At 42.3% G+C, this 24,129-nt stretch overlaps 1 protein-coding gene across 11 annotated transcripts in view; it reads right to left on the minus strand.

Moving 5' to 3' along the window:
• Positions 1-2,694: 2,694 nt before the first annotated feature.
• NKTR (natural killer cell triggering receptor) overlaps positions 2,695-24,129 on the minus strand; it is a 62,686-nt gene continuing 41,251 nt past the window's right edge. For 6 of the 11 annotated variants that reach the window (XM_060638371.3, XM_060638373.3, XM_060638379.3 and 3 more), the window contains 9 exons: positions 23,182-23,404; positions 22,331-22,486; positions 16,361-16,448; positions 15,756-15,901; positions 11,568-14,450; positions 8,671-8,766; positions 7,867-7,923; positions 7,243-7,347; positions 2,695-5,519 (listed from right to left, as the gene is read on the minus strand). In XM_060638371.3, coding sequence (XP_060494354.1) covers positions 5,432-5,519; positions 7,243-7,347; positions 7,867-7,923; positions 8,671-8,766; positions 11,568-14,450; positions 15,756-15,901; positions 16,361-16,448; positions 22,331-22,486; positions 23,182-23,404 — 3,842 coding nt within the window. In that variant the 3' untranslated portion in view covers positions 2,695-5,431. Of the gene's footprint in view, positions 5,520-7,242; positions 7,348-7,866; positions 7,924-8,670; positions 8,767-11,567; positions 14,451-15,755; positions 15,902-16,360; positions 16,449-20,638; positions 20,709-22,330; positions 22,487-23,181; positions 23,405-24,129 lie in introns of those variants that run through there. The other 5 variants (XM_060638372.3, XM_060638374.3, XM_060638381.3 and 2 more) reach the window with 5 other exon arrangements.

Raw genomic sequence — 24,129 nt, forward strand, 5'->3', positions numbered from 1 at the left:
GGTTGTGTGCACGCACACTTGCACAGCACAGGACTCAGCCTCCCTGGGGTGCAGGAGGCTGTGTAGCTGCCGTAGCTGGGATGGGGAAGGACAAGAGTGGACAGTGTCAGAAAACCGAAGGGGATAACACAGCGTGAAGTCGGTGGGATGGAAAGGGATGTTCGAGCTACCCACCAGAGGCTGACCCAGGGCCCTACAGGGACATGAGCACAGAGCTCCGAGTGTGGAGTCGGGGGGTGTTGCCCCTGTGTTCTGCCTCCACTGAGCGCCACACTAATAGGCTACAGCTGCCGGGGTGGGGGCCTAATTCAAACCAGCAGGTTGCCTCGTTCCCTCCTGCTGTGTAAACGTCATGGCCTTGGCATGCCTCACCAGTAGCTTCCAGGATCCTCTCCCTCCCTGTTGGTTCAAGGGACTGTGGGCTTCTCATTGGTGACTTGAGCCTGGCCCTCCACGTGAAACCTGTGGGCTCCTACCCTCCTCCTGGAGGCGATCCCAGGGCCCGCGTCCCTGGGCCTTTGATGTATGCTTGGCTCTAAGCATTTAATTCTCCCTACTTCCCAAGAGGGAGGCCTTGGTATCCCAGATTTTCAGATGAGGAGCTGAATTATAAAGGTCAAGCAATCTAACTAGTTAACAAACTAGAGAGTGGCAGAGCAGAACTTGAACCCAGAAAGTCTGGCTCTGGCCCAGACCCCTTACGGACTATACCACAGACTCGTTGCTCACAGAGATCCTTTATCTCTTCAAAATAAAATCAAACTAGGCTGGAGGCATTGACATTAGTGGGGTCTTTGGCAGCCTTTCTCTGGGAATCTGGCCTGCTGGTAGAGAAGTTAGTTGCAGGAGGACCCGGGTAACCTGGGGCTGGGGGAGTGGCAGCCCAGGCCTCCATTCCCTGTAGGCCCTCTGGGAGGCCGACTCCTCTCCAGACGGGTCTGGGAAAAGGATGGGCACCACGGATTCCCAGGCCCGTTGTGCCAGTTGCGCGCACCCTCTCTTAGGGCTTATGAGCCGAGGAATGGGCAATCCACGTCTTCTTGGTGCAGATGAGCCGTCAGAGGCCCAGGAACAGACAGGATGCGGGGGTCTCTCCTGCAGCCTGAGGTCACTTTCTTTACCTTGATTTCCTCAGGGCTCTATGCCGGTTCAGACACAGCAGTCCTCAGGCTGGCCTGGGTCCTGGGGCCGGGCTCTGAAACGCAGTTCAGCCTGCAGAGCTGTGAACGGTGGGCCCAGGGTCTCTAAGGGGTAGAAGTACTTGGCTTGGAGCTCGGCAGAGCCCCACTCCGGCCTTTTGATTCATAGGGAGAAGAGAAAGGGGCAAGGGCACTGCGTCTGCCCTCTACTGAAACCTTTAAAGAAAACAGACCGTTAAAGCCTCCTGCCCCTTTGTGTGTGTGTTGCGGCAGTGTGCTCCCCTGGCCTCACACACACACAGCATCAGGCACTGACTGGAGCTGCCCGGAGTGGGTCCTGAAGACGAGCAGGTGCCCTGTTCTTCCAGGGCACCCCCTCCCTACCCCTGTCCTCAAAGGACTTCTCCCTGCCCAGCAGGATTCCTCTCAGCTTGCTTCCCAGCTCAACCCCTCACAAGTGCTGCATGGGACTTCTTTGTAGAAACCAGCAGAGTCCAGGCTCTTCTAGCATGTGAGGCATGGCTTCCGGGCCTCACCTAGTCAGCTAGTTTGCATCACCTGCGTGGCAAGTTTCTCTCTACACGGACTACGGTTTCCTCTCCCTTCCCAACAGTGGTGTCCAGCCAGTTTTCACTTGTGATAGGGGCATTTTTCTTGAATTCTCTTACCTCCCATTTAACGCCCGGCTAATTCAGAACAGTCAAGGCCAAAATCCTTGACACGTTTCCCCCCAGTGCTGCCCAGCTGATCAAAATGATCACTATCAGAATGTGAACACAATGCTGGAGCTCACTAAAAAGGAACCTCACTTGGGGATTTCCCTACAGTAAAATGACTCTGAAATTTTCTTTAAATTTTAATGCATCCAGATTGGACTATTGTCAGGGATTGCCTGACTTGGGGGGTCTACTGTTAACTCAATTCTGAAAACTGAATCTCTGCAAGTCTTACTGTGAGAAGTTATGAGGTATTCACTAAGAAAATACAAATTCCTCGGAGTCCCGAGGAGAAAAAAGTTAATTGTACTTGCCCTGCAAATTCTCATGTGGACACTAAAAATATCACCATGAATGTTTTCTCTAAGAGCCAGTGCTCTGTGCCTAGTGAACTGGTAGAGAGGGAAGTGTGGAGGCTGTGGGTGGTTTAGTAGGTAAATGTTCTGTCCCCAAGGCAGCAACTCCCAGAGAAGATGGGACATATTCCTTCCTCAGCAAAGACCTCTGTATGCAGGTCACCTCGGCTGAATGACAACAACGGAGCTGGAGGAAACCTGGAGTTTGCAGGGCAAGAGAGACCAAGCACCATCCCGTGTGCTTGGTACATAAAGCACCATCACCGAGCAGGTGCACCATCTGGGCAGGTGAACATCTCTGCCTGCAGTGCCTCTCCGGCCCCACCTCATGCCCCGCCGATACTCAGCCGCCAGATGGAAACGGGCAGCAGAGACGAAGTCTCTTTGCTGCCTGGCTCAGCAAAGAGACTCAACATTTTCTTTTCCATTTCGGAAAGATTACTGGAAGTCTGGACGAGTAAAGAGAGATGACACAGGCACAGATTTAGACTAAGTATATATTTTAATTTCTACAAGGTCCCCCTTTTCAAGTTTTAGGAACATTTAAATGAAGTGTATACAAATTAGACATTGCCAATATGTACAAAAGTATTCTCTACAGTTTTTGAACAATACCAGCTATATCATGTTTCATTTTCAGTAAACGACATTACAAAAACAGTCCAATAATGCATTTTCTATTAAGAAGCACAATACACAACATAATTAAATTTTATTAAAAAATAACTTAAAATACAGAACAATCCCCTCTAGGCAGAAAAGCTGTTTCTGTAGTTCATTCAGTAAACACACAGTTGAATGCTACGGCTGAGGGCTGTTCTTGTCCATGGAAGAAACAAATGAGGCTTCCAGGGCCCACCTTGTTGGGATGAAACTCCAGCGCAATGGGCAGTGATCGTCTGTGGTAGGTGGGATTCTGAATGGCCTGCGCCCCCCCCCCCCCCACTCCATGCCCAAATCCCAGGAACCCACGCCTGTGCAGTCACTCCTATGATTATGTTATGTTCTATGGCAGAACTGACCTTAAAATAGGGAGACTTGATCAGTGGGCTTGATCTAATCACATGAACCTTAAAACAGAGGAAGAAGGCAGAGGGATGGGAGGCGTGAGAACATGGGCCATTGAGAATTTGAAGATGGACGGGAGCACGCGAGAAGGAATGAGAGCAGCCTTCAGGAGCTGAGGCAGAAGCCTTCAGATGACAGCCAGCAAGGAACTGAATGAACTTGGAAGCAGATTCTTCCCCACAGCCTCCATAAAGGAATGCTGCCCTGCTGACCCTTGATTTCAGCCTTGTGAGACCCTGAGCAGAGAATCTAGCCACACTGTGCCAGACTCACAAGCTACAGAACTGTGAGCTAAGAAATAGGCGTTGTCTTCTGCTGCTAAGTTTGGGGTACTTTGTTACACAGCAGCAGAAAACAAATACATCGTCCAAGGGTAACTTTTCTTAACCTAATTAGATTTGGCAGTTTGTTGGGCTTCTGAATGCGTTTTTTTTCCCCCACTGAATATTACAGGCAACTTTTGAAAACCCTTCACATGAATCACACATGGTTTTGTGTTTACTAAGAAGTCCGTTTATTTGACTTGGGTCCTGTTTTCTAACGTACTCTATCAACCTGGCAAACAGCTGACCACTTAACCCTGTTTATGAACCTTTTACGGATGACCATTTTAATATATCCAAGGTCTCCCCTCCACCCATCCGAGGCTGTCAAATCCCTCCAACTGAGGGCTCTTTCCCACTTCCCAGGTACCCCTAGCCAAGGCCTGGGTTGGGTTGGTGCAGAGTTCCACACCCGACATCCAGTAGGATTTTCTTCTGTGTAACTGATTAAACTGGCACTAAGGTGATTAAGTACACTTGGGGGAAAAACTCAAAAGATTTAAAAAAAAAAAAAAAAAAAAATCACACCAGTTTTTACAGGTCAAATCCTTTTTGGAGGAACCACCCCAAACCGAAAATGTGTCATCTGTGCTGTCGTGCACACCCTCTTCCCCTGTGTGATGTCCCGGACTTCCTCGTGTCGTGCGAGGCTTCACTGAGTCAGAGCGGGTCACGGCAGAAAGAGGAAAAACATGCTGGTGCTTAGAACAGTTCAGCTGCTGTTGTGGTATCTCTCTCTCTTACTTGAAAGACTTAAAAGCTCTGCCAAGTGTCTCCAGGATGGTGGCAGTGAGGTTTTGGTGGTACTTTGAAGTCCACTCTTCAATCGACTCTTCCCGAGGCACACATGTCAGTTACGTGCAGCAGCCCTGAGCAGCCACACAACCTTCTGGGTCAGTCCTGCCTGCTCCGGAGGACCCCAGGCCACACCTGAGCTGGAGAGAAGCCCTCCAAATATTTAAAGTGAATACAGCTCAGAAGGAACGTTTGGCGCCAGTGAATTAAAATAATAATAATAATAATCTCTCTTCTAGGAGATTCTAACGTAAAGTACACGTAAAGAGGCACCAAAAGGTACCGAGCACCAAAACATGAACTGGAATAGAATTGTTTCTACAATCTAAACTCGTGATAGTGTTCATTAAAAAGCACATAAAACATTAGGTCCTTAGGGACAGTGCAGGTACACAGTTAAGGCCGATTTATTCTTCTGAACCTCACCTGCCAGCCGGAGTGGGCTGTATGATGACCACTTTTCCCGATCCTCTGAGACAACCAAGAAGTAAGGAAAGAATGAAGAACTCCAGAGCCACTGCCTTATATTCCTGGCTACCATCAAGTATCAATTCTGGGTGGTTTGTTCTTAAGAGCACGTATGTATGAGACTGTGTGATTGGTACATAAATATTTGGCCACCTTTAACAGTTCTTCACAGTTCTATGCTTGGCAGCATATATGCTAAAACCTGAAAAACGGGCAAAAAGAATCTGTATTCTAAGGAATACATGAGATGGAAAGAAATCATCTGTCTAAAATAATATTGCAAATGATACTTAAATTTCATGATTTCTTGATTCAAGAAAATGAAATTCATTTCCATAGTTGGCTACTGTAAAATGTGGCATAAAAATATTTTTAGGAGACATATCTGTATTTTAAATTCTGTGTACATGTAAATGAACGATAACAATTAAGTGCCTATTTTTGAAACTTATCTCTAATATTGAAATAGAACAACAGACTGCCATTAAGTTTCTCCAACTTTTAAGTTACCAGATATTTACAAATAAGATATAATTTGTATAAAAAAAAAGGGGGGGGGGACATTTTCAACTATATGTGCTGCTTTCACTGGGGCTCCGGTGATGAGAGTAACTTCGGTCACTTTCACTGTCAGAGCCATAAGATCTACAACTCCTGTATAACAAAAGAAATATACAGACACCTTTTAACTTCAACCCTTTGAATTCCTCTTGAAGCCTTTTTTTTTTTTTTTTTATATGAGTGGCTTGAAAGCAATACTGATGTGGCAGAGCACAGTGGGTGGATGAGTGGGGTCTTGACTGTGGCAACAGTGTAGACTTTTCAAAGATGTTTTAAATGACAGAATAGTAATATCAACATTAAGATAAAGAAACATCGCATCTTGGGAAATTACTTGAAATCCACTCATGCAAATGAGCAGAATAATTTTCCATGTTACCCAAACTGAACATCAATATTTAATGAGACCGAGGAAGCAAGGGATAAAAAAGGTACACAAATAGTTTCATTAAAAATATGGAAACCAAGGGGCGCCTGGGAAGGCTCAGTCGGTTAAGCATCCAACTCTTGATTTCAGCTCAGGTCATGATCTCATGGTCGTGAGATGGAGCTCTGCATGGGGCAGCTTAAGATTCTCTCCCTCTCCTTCTGCCCCTCCCTCCCTCACTTACCCCTCACTCCAAAAAAATTAAAAAAAAAAAAAAAAAAAAAAAAGGGGAAGCCAAAAAAAAAAAAAAAAAAATGGGGACCCCATGAGGGATGTGGGAGGAAGGTAGGGCAGGTGCATGCAGATAGGACCTCTGGGAAACTAAGTCAAGAGGACCTGGCAATTGTCACCATTCAGTTATTTTGAAAAAAATTCAGGGAGCCAGTCACTTTGCCAAATGCTAGGACATACACAGTAGACCAAGTATAGTTTCCTGGGGCTCAAGGACAGTACAGAATAGTGGACAAGACAAATAGGGCACACGGCAGGGAGGTGGGGGTGGCGTAACTCAGGGTGAACAGTCAGGGCGGGCCTCCTGGGGCAGTGGGTTGCAGCTGAGGCCTGTGGGGTAGGTAGGTGGGAATTGGCCATTTCAAGAGGCGTGTGTATCTCCAGGCAGAAGGAAAGGTTCTAGCACATTAAAGGAGGGAAGACAGAAAAGCCCCAGCTGGAGCTGGTAGGTAGGGAGGCCTTACATGCAATGCTAAAGAGCCTAGACCTGCCCTTCTGGCAGCAGGGAGTCCTTCAAGAGTGTCAAACAAGGGAGGTGTTTAGATTATACCGATATTCAACAAGGATCACTGACAGTAGTTGCAATGAATGGGAGAAGGGTTAAGACCAAAAAAGCACTAGGAAAGGGACACCATAAAAAGTCAACACAAAGACTCTTACAGTACCAGGCAAAATATGTTACATAAAATGTAATATGTGTAAATATCTGTAATATATAAAAATGTTTTTACTAAAAATTGATGGTATAAACCTCAACTCTGCTGTTGAAGCAAATGATGACATTTTAGTATACATTTTTTGATTAAAAAAAATTAATAAATCTGTTTTGCTATTTTTAGCAACTAGCCCTATTTAAAAGAATGGCCCATGGTTTAGGTGACCTTCTCTCTTTACTCCTTGCAAACTATTCAAAGATACGTAAGTATTACAAGATCCATTTTGGATTCACACATGTAACAATACCCAGCAAACCTGACCCGGCAACCCTTAACACAACGGCCACTTTTATTTAGTAGCTGCCTGTGGATTGCTGAAATTCGAGAAGAGAAAAATACTTCTGTCCTCCCAAGATTACGCTTTCTCTTCTATTAGCTGTCTGTCACCTCATGCACCAAGTGCCCACAGTACCGTGCAGTGCCCTAAAGGAGGGGGACCCACCTGGACCGCCTGCTGTAACTTCTGCCTCGGTGGTAACTGTCACTCCTCTGGCTCCTACTTCGACTCCGACTCCTGCTATAGTAGCTATCGTAAGTGTAGGACCTGCTTCAACAGCAACAACACACACTCAATTTTCCCACTCAGATACTTATATGCTTCCATTTCTTTTTATGACCTGATCAGTGTTCTCGAAAACAAGGGCCTAGACGACACTGCGAGGACACAGCTGCACAGCAAGTACTGGAAACACTGAACAATTGCCCCAGTCAGACTTACCATAGTAAAAAGAAAAATGTTCATTTATTTTCTGCATTGAAAAATATCACGAAGTCGACACTGAGTTAAGTTTGAATGAAGGTGGTGGATCTTATTAGGCAATTATATCCGATAAACACCTGCCATTACAACTGGTCATCAATGGTCACTTTTGACACTAGAGTACCATGGGCCAACAGATAAAAGCTGTCAAAAAGACCTCACGTAGATAGGGTAGGATTACATGAGACAAATACAGTATCTACACTTTTCAACAGAATACAGCACTTTTGAAAAGGAAGTGAAGGGTTTTATAAAACAAGGCTTTTCAATCCCGCCCCCACAAATGGTTCCCCACCCCTTCCGTACCTGGACCGACTGTGGGGGTCGTACGAGCTGCTCCTGGATCTGCTCCTGCTGGATGTCCTAATATTAATCACATGAGGGACCATCATCTTGTGGGTCAGGACAGGCTATATAAAAAATCTAGACGTTTCTTTGCCCACCAAGGAAAAAACACAATGAAATCCAGTAGCTGTATTTCATTTGTATATCAAAAGTATGTTGTATTTTTTAAAAGCCAGGTTGGTTATCATTAGAAAGCTCATGTCTTATTCAATTCTTCTATGAGATGCACATAACGAAAGTCTCTGGGGAGGTTCGAACTGGGTGGGGAGGGAAGGGTCTGCACAGGTCAGACGTCTGTAAGTAAAATGAAGCTGCAGCACTGGAAAATGCCTGAGAGGCAAGAGGGTTTCAAGAACGTGGAAGAAATAGAGACCGGGGGTCACCCCCGACACGCTTCATCTTGTGGCCCCTGTTAACAAATCAGTCCTCCTATCCCGATCCCTAGTCCGAGTCAAGAAAGAGGTGACTGCAGAGGTGAACTAAGGTTAAGGAAGATGTACTGGAGGTGGAGGGAGGGGGAGCTGGCGGGCAGGGCCTCTTTTAAATATTTTTACCGCTTCTCTTTCCTCACTCTGATAAGATCACATCCTGAGAAGAGCCAGTGAGAATCTGACAGTTCTTAGAAACAACTGGACGAGCCAACAGGCCTGTCTAGTATTCAACAGTGACAGGATTCTTCTCAACAGCTCCCCCACTCTGCCTGCGCACGCCCTGAAGAGCAGACAGGATGGAGACCACACGGGAGGGCGGGGTTCGAGAGCTCACCTGTGGCTTTTGTAACTGCGGTAGGAGCTGCTCCGGCTTCTTGAGCGGCCTCTGCTGTACCACCCTCTGCTCCGACTTCTAGAGTAGCTTCTTGATCTGCAATTAAGAGTGAAAAGGCACAATTATATGAACTCACCTTGCTGTTCAAGGCCTTACTAGTACAGTGGGAAGGGGAAAACACAACAAAAGGAAAAGTCTTTCATGGAACTCTTCATTGTGGGTGTGCCAGTGGTAGCTTATGAACAGTGTTTAAATTGAACAGAATGGAATAAACCAGAACAGGCTGCCAAAGGTGTGTTCACTGGAACCCTATCTGTAATATCGGAAGAAGAAATAATCCAACTCTCCATTAATGACAGAATGGGGGAAAAAATTAATGCACAGATATACAGCAGAATATTCTAATGTAGGAAAATGACTGAACTACAGCTACATACATCAACAGAGACATCTCCTGGAACTTAATGTTAAGTGAAAAATGCATAAATAGAACACATGACATATGTATGTATAAAGATCTTTTTGAAAACCTACAAAAACAACACTGTATACAAATAGAAACATCTCTGGCAAAACTGAAGAAAAACAACAAAACTATAACAAAAGTTTAGAATAATGTTCAACTTTAGAAGAAAGGAGGATAGGGATATATCAGGTATGTCAAAGCTCTATTTTTTAAACTAGATGACATTTTAAATTATTTATTTATACCTAATCATTTTATTTTTTTGTATCTATTTAATACAACAAGGAACTTAAGTAGCACAATTCTGCCCCCCCCCCAGCCCGCATTCACTTGGCTCCCCACCCTTCTCCCCCAACTTTATACCTGTCATTTAGGACAGAACAATACCCCTATGTCTAGGCTGCTATGTAACATTTTCATAGTTTTTTTTTTTTTTTTTTTTTTTTAATGTTTATTTTTGAGAGAGAGAGAGCATGAGCAGGGGAGGGGCAGAGAGAGGGAGACAGAGGATCCTAAGCAGGCTCTGCACTGACAGTGGAGAGCCCGATGTGGGGCTCGAAATCACAAACCACGAGACGATGACCTGAGCCACAGTTGGACGCTTAACCGACTGAACCATCCAGGCACCCCCTCATAGGTTTTATTTTATTCACTATGTACTTATGTTTTGGAAGACATGATGTGCTTCCAGTTTATCTATAAGAAAATGGAACACACTGTCTTCTAGTAAGACTCCCGTCATTTATTCAACCATTTTTTTTTCAATTACTCAACAAGTATAGAGCAGACTCTGTGAGGTGACTAAAAGATGAGTAGGAAGTAGTTCCCGACTTCAGTGAAGTCACAGTGTGGTTAGGGGAGTCAGGGCCAGGCGAGTAACCAAAACAGGGAGGCTGTCCAGTCTATCAGCTGCATAACCTAAAGCAAATTCCTTAGGCTTTCTAAGCCTGTCTTCGTTTCGAAGATGAAAGGCCAGCCACTCCAAAGGCAGCAGTAAGAAGCTAAGTGAGTGGCCAGCATCAACAAGAGCTCAGAACTGCTGGAGTGTGAATGAGAAGGCAGACGTTGAGCAGACAGGGAGCCAAAGTAGCTCCATAGCTGACCGCACCTGGCCTATGAACCTAGAGAGAACAGGCCAGGATTCACCAGCTCTCCAGGCCTGCTGCGAGTCAGGGCAGGAGGAAGAAGAGCCCACAACACAAGCATGGAACGGTCTGAGAGGGAAGAGGAGGACCACCGGCAGGTGCCAGAAGAACGGAAAGGACTGAAAACATGCCCTGGCACTCATGCGAAGTACCTGAAAATAGCCCGTTAGGGAGAAGCAGGGAGGGACGGCACAGAAGGCAGCCTGCAAGCAACTAAAGAGTAAATGGGGCACTGTTACTACAGACGGCACGTACTGGTTCCTATTTTTAAAGAAATCTGGGTGGGAAAGGGAAGATAAACAACTAGAAAGGGGAAAAAAGTTCTCGAAGATTCTTATGTTTTAAGTTCAAGTGATGAAGACCAAGCACAATAATATATTAATGGATAGGAGTAACTAAGAGACAGTGAGGTAAAACCGTGAACTATTTATAAAGAAAATTTAAAAAGGAATACAAATTACTAACTTCATGCCACCATCACTAATTTTTTAGTTTGTAAAAATTCTCATTCTCTGCACTGTCTATGCTGACCAAAGTTACAGGCAACCTGACCAAAATACATAAATCTAAAGATGATCGGTCTTGCCATGCCCCTCCCCCAATCCTTGAATAAAGATCAACTAGATGCAGGTCTTGGGCGGGTAACTTTGCTTCTCTGGCCCTCACCTTCCACTTGTGTAAAATGAAGAGTTAATGATCTCTAAATCCTACACAGTTCTATATGTTCAGGATTCCCTTCTACGGCATCACAGAGAGGTGGGAGAACAACACACACCTTGAAAGAGAGAGACTTGCCATCTACCACGGCAACTCATCTCTGTTGCCAAAGAGCTTTAGTTGATTAAGCTAATAGTTTTTTTTTTAAGTTTATTTATTTTGAGAGAGACAGAGACAGCGTGAGTGGGGGAGGGGCAGAGAGAGGGAGAGAGAGAATCCCAAGCAGGGTCCGCACTGTCAGCACAGAGCCCGATGTGGGGCTCAAACTCATAAACCGTGAGATCGTGACCTGAACTGAAAGCAAGAGTCGGACGCTTAACGAACTGAGCCACCCAGGCGCCCTGAAAAGCTAATAGTTTTTGACACTGAGCCCAAATTTCTTCCCCTAAAATCTCCACTTCCTATGCTCCCGATCTGCTCTCTGGGTCACACAGCACAAGACTTCCCCTCATTCCCTTCCAGACATTTGGAAATAGTAATCTTGTCCCTAATTCTGATGTTCTTCCAAGCTAAAAATAACAGACTCTCCTTGGGAGGGAAAAAGGAAAGAGAATAAATACAGGGCTCACCGATAAGACGATGTGGAACTTCGTGATCGACTTCTTGAGTGACTGTAGGAGACAGACCTTGTTCTGTGTCTTGATTTGGTTTCAGATTTACTTCGAGATCTGCTTGGACTCCTGGACTGGCTATCCCCATCCCGACTAGGTGTCTGCTCGTCACTTGAACTCTCCTGATTTCTTGGCCTCCGGTTTAAGCGTGCTGTCTTTCTTACTTCATCAAAGAGAGACCCAGGCCGGACTTTATTTTTGCTTTTGATTTCTATCCTCAAGCCTTGTGGCTTCATCTCAGGTGCAGCAGTCAATGCCTTCACTTCCACAGTGCTGGATGTAGTAGCAGCCGGGGCGGCCACGTTCCCCACACCTTGCAGGGGCTTCCATTTATTATCTAAGAGACCGATCTGGCTCTTCTCAGCCACCTCTCTCTTCACAGTGCTTTCTGCAGCACCGGCAATGCCAGTGGGGCCGCCGTCCTGTTTGCCCATGTCCCCCATTGTTTTGCTTTCAGATGTGCTGCTTTCCTGCTTTAGCTCCTCTCCCTCAGGACGCTCCGTGTGCACATCCTGCTTTAAAACAATGTTTATATCTGGGGTGTCGAGCCTTGAGTTTCCTAGAGGGGATGCCTCCTTTGCTGGGGAACTCCTATCAGGAGTGCAAATCTCCATGTTGTCATCTGTCTGAAGCACATCTTCCACTCCACTTGAGACAATTTCTGCAATATGCTGAACGTTTGAGGGAGAAGCAGCTACATTTTCATCAGTATTTAAAGCTCTAGGAGAAATGCTGAGTTTACTATCATCTTTAGTAGGCTGGTCGATATCTGATGGAATCATTACTGTATTACATTTACCTGAAAGGTTGCCCTCTTCACAGGACTTCTCAGTTTGCACAATACTTTCTTTCAAGGTTTCACTGTTTTCAGAAACTTGTTTTTTCTCTTTTGCCTCCTGAGTAACTTGCTTTTCACTAATCTCCTCTTCCTCCTCCTCACCAAATTCTAGTGGAGGCTGCCAATGAAATGCTTGTTTTCGTTTTGGAGCCTTGTGCTTTTTGTCTTTTTTCCCTTTCAATTTCTCTTTTGCTTTTTTGGTCTGTTCCCTTTTAAGATTTTCCTTTAACCCGTGTTTGTGCTTCCGTGCCTTTCTTCTAGCGTTTTCTGAATTGGAATAGGACCCCTCAGAATCAGAGGTTGAAGACCGCTGTTTACTTGACTTCCAAGCACCATTACCATCAGGCAGTGAAGTACTTGCTGAAGACTTTGTTGTGGATTTGGCTTTGATGTGAATTTCACCAAACTCTGACTCAGAATCTGATGTGGCTTCACCTTCCTCCTTATCAGAAGATGGCCGGGAAATATTTTTACTGTTTTTAGTTCCATCTCGTTCGGAGTTTGATTCTGAGTCCCATTTACTTCCCGCATAATTCTTTCTTTTGTGCTTACTGCCATTTCTAAGGTGATCAGAAAGATTCTCTTTCAAGGCTCTTTTTTTTGAACGAGGGCATTCTTGTTCGGGCTTGGATTTCTCTTCATCTCTGTTTCTCTCTTGCTTATTATTCATTTCCTTTTGGACTTGCTTCTCTTTCTCCTGGGCTGACTGTGTAACTTGAACACTTGACTGTTCACTGTCTGAAGAATAATCTAAAGATGACCTGCTTTCGCTATACTTTCTCTGACAAGACTTGTCCCTGCTTTTCATATATTTATGGCGAAGCGTCTTTTCGGAACTGCTGCTGTGCCTTTTACGAGAAGTGTTATTTTTCTTCCCGCTGGATCTGTATTTTCTCTTGGCTCGTCTTCTATCATCACTGCTAACAGAAGAGTACGACGATGATCTACTACACTGTGAATGATCACTGTATTTATTTCGTGAATGAGATCTAGATGAGGGAGACCTAGACCTCGAACGTGAACTAGCTAGACTTCGTGACCTTGTGTATGATCTGGAATAAGATCTACTCCTAGAAGATCTGCTCCTTGACCTTGGTGAGCTTTCTGAACTTCTGTCACTGTATTTTGAATAAGCACTCCGATCACTTTCTGAATTTTTTTCTCTTTTGTGGTAGGATGATGAACTTCCAGTCTCTTTAATATTTGCTAAACTGTAAGTGCTTTGGATGGGCAGCAAGTGGGTTGTTTTAGCTTTCATTTCCTGAATTCGCTCATAAGAGGGCTTCCAGGGCTTCTGTCCAGGCTTCCACCTTGAAGGAGGGGGACTGTCACTCAGTGGTATTACAGGAATATTTTCTGCCACCACCGCTTGTACTATGACATTTTCATTTTGTGGCACTGTTGTTCTTAAAGGTTCTGTTTTAACCGGTTTGTTTTCACTTAACTGAGAGGCTGTTCTTTTTGGTGATTTTGATGCTGTCCTTTGGTGCCCTGACTTGGAACTAGATCTGGACTTTGATCTACTTCGAGAATGTGATGAAGATTTTGATGGAGTCCTTGATCTTGAGCTTCCTCTAGAATAAGACTGTGAGTGAGATTTAGATCTGTAGGAGTCCCTGCTGGAATGGGTTGAAGAGCTCTGGTCATCCTTATCAGATTTAGACCAGTCCCTCTTTGATGAGTGATGAGACGATAACGAGGAAGAACGAGATCTCCTTTCTCTATCACAAGAGGATTTCATTCGTCGGGTGGAAGATTTTGAGGATTCTATGTCAGATGGTACAATAATCCTTCTCTTCTTAGTCTGCTTGTGTCTTCTGCAGTGTTTCTGCTTTTTCGCTTTCTTTTTATGCTTCACCTTTTTCTCTTTTCTGCGTTTTTTATGGTGACCATCGGAGTGTCTTGCCGTACTAAGGTCTGAATAATATCCATTATAGGACCATGATCTGGATCTCTGGGACAAGCTTCTCTCATCCCATCGGCTTGAACAGGGGTCACTTAATCTGTAGAAAATGACCCAACATGCATGCAGTTATTTACAAGCATGTTTCTATATTTTAAGTTTAAAACACGTTTGCTGTCAATACAAATGTATTGACAAAAGCCCAGTGAACAACATAGTACTGACTCTATCCACACTTTGAGTACACGTAGGAAGGATAAATCAGAGGGATAGGCTTCGTGATTTCAGAGACACGCACTAACAACTACTAACAGAGTTACTTACAGAAGGACTTAGTTTAGTTTTTTGTTTCTGTTTCAATTAAGCAAAGGATTTCAAATTTGACAGAAAAATGATTTTGAGAGTCAAACGAAACCAAAGCAATTCATCACAGGAGCGCCGGTCACATCCCGAGTTCCCGCCCAGGATCTGTTCATGACCCTCTGCTTCTGGGAGCAAGTTTTGAGAGAGAGTCCAATTAAGTTCCCAAACAATTCTGTCGATTCCCTGCAGACAGAGGAGAGCTGCCTGAACTTTAAAGAGAAGCGTCTGGAGAAGCTAGCATGGCTTCTGTTTTATTTCAGCTTCACAGAGGTAATCAAGACTCTCTCTTAAGGTTTTGGTTAAATTAGTACAGAAATGGAGGAAAAAGCACATAAAAACAGATGCAAGTTTTACAATCTTAACGGCAACCTGTCACGTCAGGGCCCACAACTCAGAGGCCTCCATACCACTGTGTCTAAATCACTCTCACACAGCAGATGTGCACCTTTTATTCCCTCTTCCAACTTGTAACCATACTACTGGGCACTCAAAGAGGAAAAGAGACTTCTACCGGGAACGATTATAAAGGGTCCTACTGGTATGTTTTTCACTAGCTATTCTGGAGCCAGGCCCATTTCTACAACAGATATTCCACTGTGGGGTGTTACTAAGGGTAAGAGACAGGTACACTGTTGAAGCAGCAACAGTCCCTGGGGTCAGAAGTTAACCAACACGAAAGGTACAGATTTTCTATCTATTCAATCATCAGTGACTAAGAGCCAGTGACCTGACTAGGAAAGAACCTGCTATATAATTTTTAGGTGCTGATTATTTTTAAAATTGTACAGGAAATCTCTGAGAGATTCGGTAGTTTTATAGTTTTATGAGGGAAAACAGAATCTTGATTTAAAAGCACCCTGAAGCCAATCAGCCCTCCTAGTTAATAGCTCTCTTTCTGCCAAGTATTTCCAAATGTATTCTCTTTGGTCACAGTCTAACTTTCAATGTAAGTCTTTAATGAAAAGTCCAGAAGTAAGTCTCTCTCCCCTTAACACTTAAAATATAGCAGACACAGAATTGTGCTTATACTCAAGGCTCTTACTTGTCTCCTTTACTCCATTTTTCTCCACTAGGTGGTCTGTATGCTCTTAATCTCTGCATTTCCTCTTTCCAGTGAGGAGGAGTTTCACTGCTATCATCATCGTCTGATTCAGAACATGATCTTGATCTTGGAGGTGTGTGATAGCGCTTTAAAAACAAAGATAGGAATAACTATTTTTAAAATACCTCTTAATTACAGTCTGCTATAGGACAGAGTTAGGAGTATGACCCAAACTCAGATGCCATTCAAAGGCTATAATGATTAAAGTACCAAAAGGATGGTATGAAGTTATGTCAAACGTAAGAGACTAAAAGAAATGGGATTTTTTCTTTGAAATCCTAACAGCTACCTTCATTAGCCTAGATTACTCAACATACTAAGATTTCTCAACATAATCACTTATTGCTTCTCAGGCCATTTCATACTTAAAAACATAGCAATAAATTTTCATCTAACAGCAGTACGTTCCCATACCTATGGAGAATACAGCTAGTTCCTTGAACAGATGTTGGATTATACCTAAAATTAAGGCTGGGGTTTTGCCTATAGGCAAAAACATACTGCTTAGATAAGTAGTTTGAAAAAAGAAGTCTTAATAAACATACAATTGTACCCCTTCCTTTAATCTTCCGTCCAGATTTTGATACAGATGGTTTCTGATCACTTACAATGGGTGGAACATCAGGAATCTTCCTGGAAAAGAAAACTGAAAATTAAAAATAAGCAAATGCTAGGTGGATTTCTCAATATTTAAATGCAGAATTTATGCTCCTACAAAACAAAATCATTTCATTTAGATCCAACACCTCTGTAAAATGAAGCACTCCCTAGATAATTTTTCTAAGCAAACTCTTCAAATGCCAAAATTTAAAAAGAAAAACAAAAAAAAAGTAATCCAATTGAGTAGAAACATACCATACTATATACCTTTTTAAGCACAGTACTTCTTTTATTTTTAAAAAAAAAAATTTTTTTTTTAACATTTATTTATTTTTGAGACAGAGAGAGACACAGCATGAGCGGGGGAGGGGCAGACAGAGAGGGAGACACAGAATCGGAAGCAGGCTCCAGGCTCTGAGCCATCAGCCCAGAGCCTGACGCGGGGCTCGAACTCACGGACCACGAGATCGTGACCTGAGCTGAAGTCGGACGCTCAACCGACTGAGCCACCCAGGCGCCCCAGCACAGTACTTCTTTTAAACAAAATCCCTTTTTATGTCTCTTGTCAAAAACAGTGATGTTCTGAGGGAATCCTAAGATATTCCTGGTTCTTATGCTTAAGTTGTGTTTTTTATTTACATACATACATACATACATATATACATATACATATATACATATGTATGTACATATATACATATGTACATATGTATACATATGTATATATGTATATATGGAGTTTATTTAATTATTTAGAGAGAGAGAGATGGAGCACGTGCATGAGCAGGGGAGGAGCAGAGAAAGAGAATCCCAACCAGGCTCCACACTGTCAGCACAGAGCCCAATGCAGGGCTCAATCTCACGAACTGCAAGATTATGACCTGAGCCGAAAGCAAGAGCTGGACACTGAACTGGCTGAGCCAACCAGTGCCCCTATTTCAAATGTTTAATAATTCATTTGTCTTCCCGACTCTGAGATAAGCTACCCCTCCTTCAATGCTGCCACCTTATGGTAATGCTAAAAGTATAGTTTTGGGGGCAGCTATCATCCTCCATGCATGAGAAGTCTTCATACCTCAAGTTTGTTTGTTTATTTTGAGAGAGAGGTGGGGGGGAGGGGAAGGGAGGGGGGGGGAGGGGGAGAGGGAGAGGGAGAATCCCAAGCACACTCTGTGCTGTTAGCACAGAACCCAATGCAGGGGCACAATCCCATGAACCATGATATCATGACCTGAGCTGAAACCAAGAGTCAGCTTAACTGACTGAGCCACCAAGGTGCCCCCACCATAAGTTTGTTTTTTATCTGTTATTAACATAATGGCTAGCTTTTATTGAGTACTATGTGTCAGACATTATGTTAATCAACATTTTTAACATTTTTATTGGTAAATTATATGTAACATAAAATTGGACATTTTAAGTTCGCAGTTCAGTGTATTAATTACATTCACAATGTTGTACATCCATCACTACTACCTTTCCAAAACTCAAACCCAAACTCTACCCATTAAGGAATACCTCCCCAGTCCCCCCAACTCCCTCAGCCTCTGGTAACCTCCAATTTATGGCCAAATAACATTCCACCGCATGTACACACCACATTTTGTTTATCCATTCATCTGTTGGTAACTTGGGATCAGTTGTCCTCCTTTTTGCTACTGTGAATATGTTGCAATGAACACTGGCATACAAGTATTGTTTGGTTCTTGATTTTCAATTCTTTTGAAATTGTAGCAATAGAATTGTTCGGTTACATGGTAAATCTCGGTTTAATTTTTTGAGAAACAACCAAACTGTGTTCCACAATGTCTGCATCATTTTAGACTCCTGCCACCAATGTATAAGGATTTCAATTTCTCCATATCGTTGCTGACACTAGTTTTTTTGGTTTTAGTTTTAAATTACAGCCATCCTAGTAAGCGAGTAGTATCTCATTGTGAGTTTGATTTGTATTTCCCTAATGACTAATGATGTTAAGCATTTTTCATGCACTTACTGGCCACTTCTATTCAAGTGCTGTGCCTATTTTTTAAACTGAGTTGTCTTGGGGTACCCGGGTGGCTCAGTCGGTTAAGTGTCCGACTTCAGCTCAGGTCATGATCTCGCAGCTCGTGAGTTCAAGCCCCGCGTCGGGCTCTGTGCTGACAGCTCAGAGCCTGGAGCTTGCTTTGGATTGTGTTTCCTTCTCTCTCTGCCCCTAACCCACTTGCATTCTATCTCTGTCTCTCTCAAAAATAAATAAACATTTAAAAAGAAATTTTTTTAACTGAGTTGTCTTTTTGTGTTACTGTTGTCCATGTTTTTGGTGTCAAATATAAGAATTCATTGTCAAACCCAAGGTCATAACAATTTACTCCTATGTTTTTTAAGAGTTTTATGGTTTTAGCTCTTATATTTAGGTCATGGACTCATTTTAATTCTTGCATATAATGTGAGGTAGGGGTCCAACTTCATTCTGTTGCATGTGGAAGTCCAGTTGTCCCAGCACCATTTATTGAAGAGACAGACTTCTTTCTCCACTGAATGGAATCTGCACCCTTGTCTGAAATCAACTGTCCACATATACTGGTGTGAATTTATTTCTGGAATCTCAAGTCGATCCCATTAGTCTATATATTAATCTTTATGCCAGTACCACTCTATTTTGATACCTATAGCTTTGTGTTAAGTTTTGAAATCAGAAAGTATAAGTGCTACAGGGTGCATGGGTGGCTCAGTTGGTTAAGTGGCTGACTTCGGCTCAGGTCATGATCTCATAGTTCATGGGTTTGCACCCTGCATCAGACTCTGTGCTGATAGCTCAGAGCCTGGAGCCTGCTTCGGATTCTGTATCTCCCTCTCTTTCTGCCCCTCCCCCACTCCTGCTCTGTCTCTCTCTCAAAATTAAATAAACATTAAAAAAAAAGTAGAAGTGTTCCATCTCTGCCCTTCTTTTTCAAGATTGTTTTGGCCATTCAGGGCCCCCTGTGATTCCAAGATTCTGGATATGGACTTTTCCATTTCTGCAAAAAGGCTGCTGAAATTTGATAGGGATTGTACTGAATCCAAAACTTGCTTTGACTAGTACTGACATTTAACAATATTAAGTCTTCCAACCCATGAACGTGCAATGTCCTTCCATTTATTTAGTTCTAAATATTTTGTGATTTTCATTGTACAAGTCCTTTACCCTTTTAATTGAATTTACTCCCATTTTATTCTTTTAATTTTTTTAATGTTTATTTATTTTTGAGAGAGAGAGAGAGAGAGAGAGAGAGAGAGAGAGTGAGGATGAGTGGGGAAGGTGAAGAGAGAGACAGAGACACAGAATCTGAAGCAGGCTCCAGGCTCTGAGTTGTTGGCACAGAGCCCGACGCAGGGCTTGAACTTGGGAACAGCAAGATCGTGACCCGAGCTGAAGTTGGACACTTAACCAACAGAGTGACCCAGGCGCCCCCCCCCCCCCACCTCTTTTATTCTTTTAGATGTTGTTTTAAATGCAACTGCTTTCTTAATTTCCTTTTCAGATTGTTCATTGCTGGTTGTTAATAAGCACTTTAAAGGCATTGGCTCATTTAGACTTCTCTTAACAGCACTATGAGGTAGGCACTATTCACGTCTTCATTTTAAAGAGAGAATTTTAAGAGGTTAAAAGTCTTGCCCAAAGTCACAGAAAGAAATGCAACTTGACTCTTAAAACCAATATACAGGGTTTTCTAAGGGTCCAGATAAACATAAAATGATACTGTAAAAAAAAAAAAGTCAACTACAAAGTATACAACAGTTTATTCAGCCATTTCATGTTCATGACATGACTTAATTCTCACAATGAGAGAAGTAGGTATCTTGGTAGGCAACCATTAACCCCATTTTCCTTGTGAAGAAAAAGCAGTGAACTTGCCTACCGGTGTTCAGCAAGAATTAACATTTACCTAGGAACCTTTTGGTACTGATCCAATTCTGCTACCCTCCCTTCACCTGACTGCTGGTCAATCAGTAAGGTGGCAAGTTCATATGGCTGACAGCCCTTGCTTCTTATCCTTGCCTATGATGAGTTCTTGAAGCACACTTAATTATAACGCCCAAACGACTGATCAAAATCTTAAGGATCCTAATAAAATAGGTCAATGGGCTATCTTAATACAACACAACTAGCAGTCAATCATGATTTAAAATAATTCTGCACAAAATAACTTCCAAAGATGTTATGTGACTAAAGAAGAGTGACGACCAAACAAAATTACCAGCGGTAATCAGTCACAAATGCAATCACTGCTTTAACAACACCAGATAACAGGGGTCAGCAAACTTTTTCTGAAAAGAATCCAAGAGTAAGTATTTTAGGATTTGTAGGCCAAGAAGAAAATTAAGGCTAATATGTAGATACTTACATAACAAGAAAGAAAACAAATTTTAACTAATATTTTATCAATGAAATTTGGAAATATAACTGAGTATCATTTCTTTGTAATAAAGATCTACTAACGAAAGGAATGGAGCCCTTTTAAGGAGGAGAGAGAACATTTCACGTTAATTGGGGTTCACAGTGTTCCCTATCAATATAGTGCTAATGCTGATCTGTAATGAGACTGTACATATTTCATCTTTAAAAAATATCTTTTCACATAGATGGGTTATATGGGTAGCACTTGAAATACTGGAGAGTTCCACCAGCATCACTGTGATGGGCAGTGCACCACGTAGCAGTGTAAGGCAAGAGAACACCACATACAAACTCTGCTACAGCCACTCAAGTCTGCTGTTGTAGCACAGAAACAGCCCTTGCTTATTCTCTTATCATGAACAAATGGATGTGGCCGTGTTCCAGTAAAATTTTATTTATGGACATTGAAATTTGAGTTTCATATAATTTTCACATGTCACAAAATATTACTCTTTTTATTTTTCCTACAAACATTTAAACACAAGAAAACCATTTTTTTTTAGCTCATGGGCTGTACAAAAATAGGCAACAGGCCAAATTTGGTCCATGGACCATAATTTGCTAATACCTGCCATATGACAGAGAAGCTAACCTTTCAAGTTTCCTACTTTCTGAAAGTCAAATAGATTCCATCAATGAACTTGGTATCTTATATTTTAAGAAGAATCCCACTAAAATTTATTAACAGCCAGTTTTTAAAAATGAAAACACCAGCTATTAATTCAAAGATAAATCCCATCTTATAATAGCTTTCTAAAATAAGACAATACTAGGCTTTAAAAATATTTAATGAATTAAACGATAACCTTATGTGGAGACCTGACTGTGAACAGGAACACGTGCATAACCTCTTAACCTTCAATGTAACTCTTCATCGGGCACTTATCAATTACACCAGCCACATTATGACATTTCTGTTCAAACAATATTTCTTTTAATAATTCTAAACTTGAGTTAATACACAAAATATACTATTATACCAAATCTAAAACTACACATTACCTTTTCCAATGCAGAGAAGTTATCACTCTCTGTTAGCAAAAGCACTGTTGCTCTGTTAGCAAGTTAGCAAAAGTCACATATTTATGATACTAAATTATATCCCTAATCAATGCAATTAATTTTACACTATTCAAATTGGAACACGTTTCATCACTCAAGTGGATCCAAAGAGTTCAACTAACCCTCTCTTCTGATAACCAAATCTCACCTCTAATGAAAAGTCAAGGAAAAAAAATTAGTAATGAAATCTTTCCAGACCTCCCGTAAGAACTTCTCCCCTGACCCACTTGACCAACCCCCTTTCCCTATTAGTAGAACGTGAATTCCGAAAGGCACGGTACATGTCATTCATTAGCCTGGCATCTCCCACAGTATTCTTCAAAGATCTTTGCCTATGGGTCATGCTCAACAAATAAGTGTGGAAGTGCCGTGACCTGATGGAATTACCATTCACAGAAAGGAAAACAAAGAGGTTAATCACCCTACTTACGGTTCAGGTTCCACTGTGACAAGAGGCATATCTCTTCTCAGTAAAAATCGGTTCTCTGGAACCGGGGGAATCTCTTCTGGTCGGACCACAGGCTTTTCCCTTTTAGCATTTGAATCAACTGACCTTTTTTCATTGGTATCACTCCTCTCAGAGTAACTTAGAGAGAACAAATCAAGTCACCAATTAAAATATGCAATGTCTGCATTTCACAAGAATATTAAATAATGATATATAACAATTAATAATAAAACAATAGCGGGGTGCCGGGGTGGCTCAGCTGGTTAAGCATCTGACTCTTGATTTTGGTTCAGGTCATGATCTCACGGTTTGTGAGACTGAGCCCCACGTTGGGCTGTGCTGACAGCAAGGAACCTGCTTGAGATTCTCTCTCCCTTCCTCTATCTGCCCCTCCCCTGTTCACGCATGCACGTGCGCTATTTCTCTCTCTCTCAAAATAAATAATAAACTTTAAAAAAATTTTTTTAATTATGAAACAGCAAAACTATTAATATCTCACAAATCTCAAAAGGTGTGTACAATTTTCACAAAGAACATATAAAACATTAACACAGTGAAAAAGCCACAGTACTAAAATTATGGTATGAAACTGTCGAATGATCCTTTGTTCTTTTAAGAGTTTCAGGGATTTTTTTCACCTGCAAACACATAAATCTTTAATATGAAATGTCTGTGCTACCCTTAGATTTGTCAGATTTCAAATTAAAGTTAAAAAAAATGCTATCCTTTTTCAACAATAGGTAATAAAATGAAGTTTACAGAATTGCATATACTTTCCCCATTCCAGAGTGTCTTTGTGTTAGGTTAAGATTACCCTGGCATTTCACACTTACCCTTTTGGGCTCATTATATGTTTATTCCTTGGCTCTTCGGAACTGCTTGCTTCCTTTCGTCTCTTTTTAGAATGCTTAACTTTTGGCCTCCTCTTATGTTTCCTCCTTCTGCTTCTCTCATGTTCAATTTCACTTTCTGAAGAAGATTCTGAAGAGGAAGAGGAATTGGAAGAGGAACCCGAGTCTTCTGAATGAGTTGGTTTCTTCCTTTTTTTCTCAAAAACTTTTAAGAAATATTAACAAAAATATTAGTACTAGATCTTAGTGTCTACCTTTCAGAGTAAAAAATAGTATCATAAAACATGCTTTATAAACAGCAAACTAAAGACAAAATTTAAGTAAACATTTTTTCATGCTGATAACACAATTTGCTGGTGAGATGGTAAGGTAACAAAGCCCTTGCCCTTATGAAGTCTATATTCTAGTTGGATCAGATAAGAAAAGAAGTAAGTAACTGCATACTATGACAAGTGAGAAGTGCTCGAACAGAAATACAAAAAAAGCAGGGCAAAGGGAATAGGGAGAGATGGGCAGTAACTGAAGATAACATTCAAACAGAGACTTGAAGGAAGTGACGTAAGGGGTCATGTAGGTATCTGGATGGAGAGTGTTCCAGAAAGAACAGACACCAGCACAAAATCCCTGTGCTTGGCATGTCTGGGTAAAGGTCAACATGGCTGGGAGGGCAATGAATGAGGGTGAAGAGGTGAGAGACACAGGAGAGAACAGACTGCCTTACAGACCAAGTAAAGACTTTAGTTTGGCTAAGAAGGGAGCCCTTGGAGAAGATCACTCTGGTTGCTATTAACAGACTACAGAGTCAAGAGTACAAGCAAAGAGACCAGTTAGGAATTTACTGCTGCTAAGACGAGATTATAAGAAGGGCAGAGGCAAAGTGAATAGTTATGAGGCTACTGCAATAATCCAAGTCAGAGACAGCAGTGGTTT

The sequence above is a fragment of the Panthera onca genome, chromosome C2, assembly GCF_046562875.1.
Source record: "Panthera onca isolate mPanOnc1 chromosome C2, mPanOnc1 haplotype 2, whole genome shotgun sequence".
NCBI lineage: Eukaryota > Metazoa > Chordata > Mammalia > Carnivora > Felidae > Panthera > Panthera onca.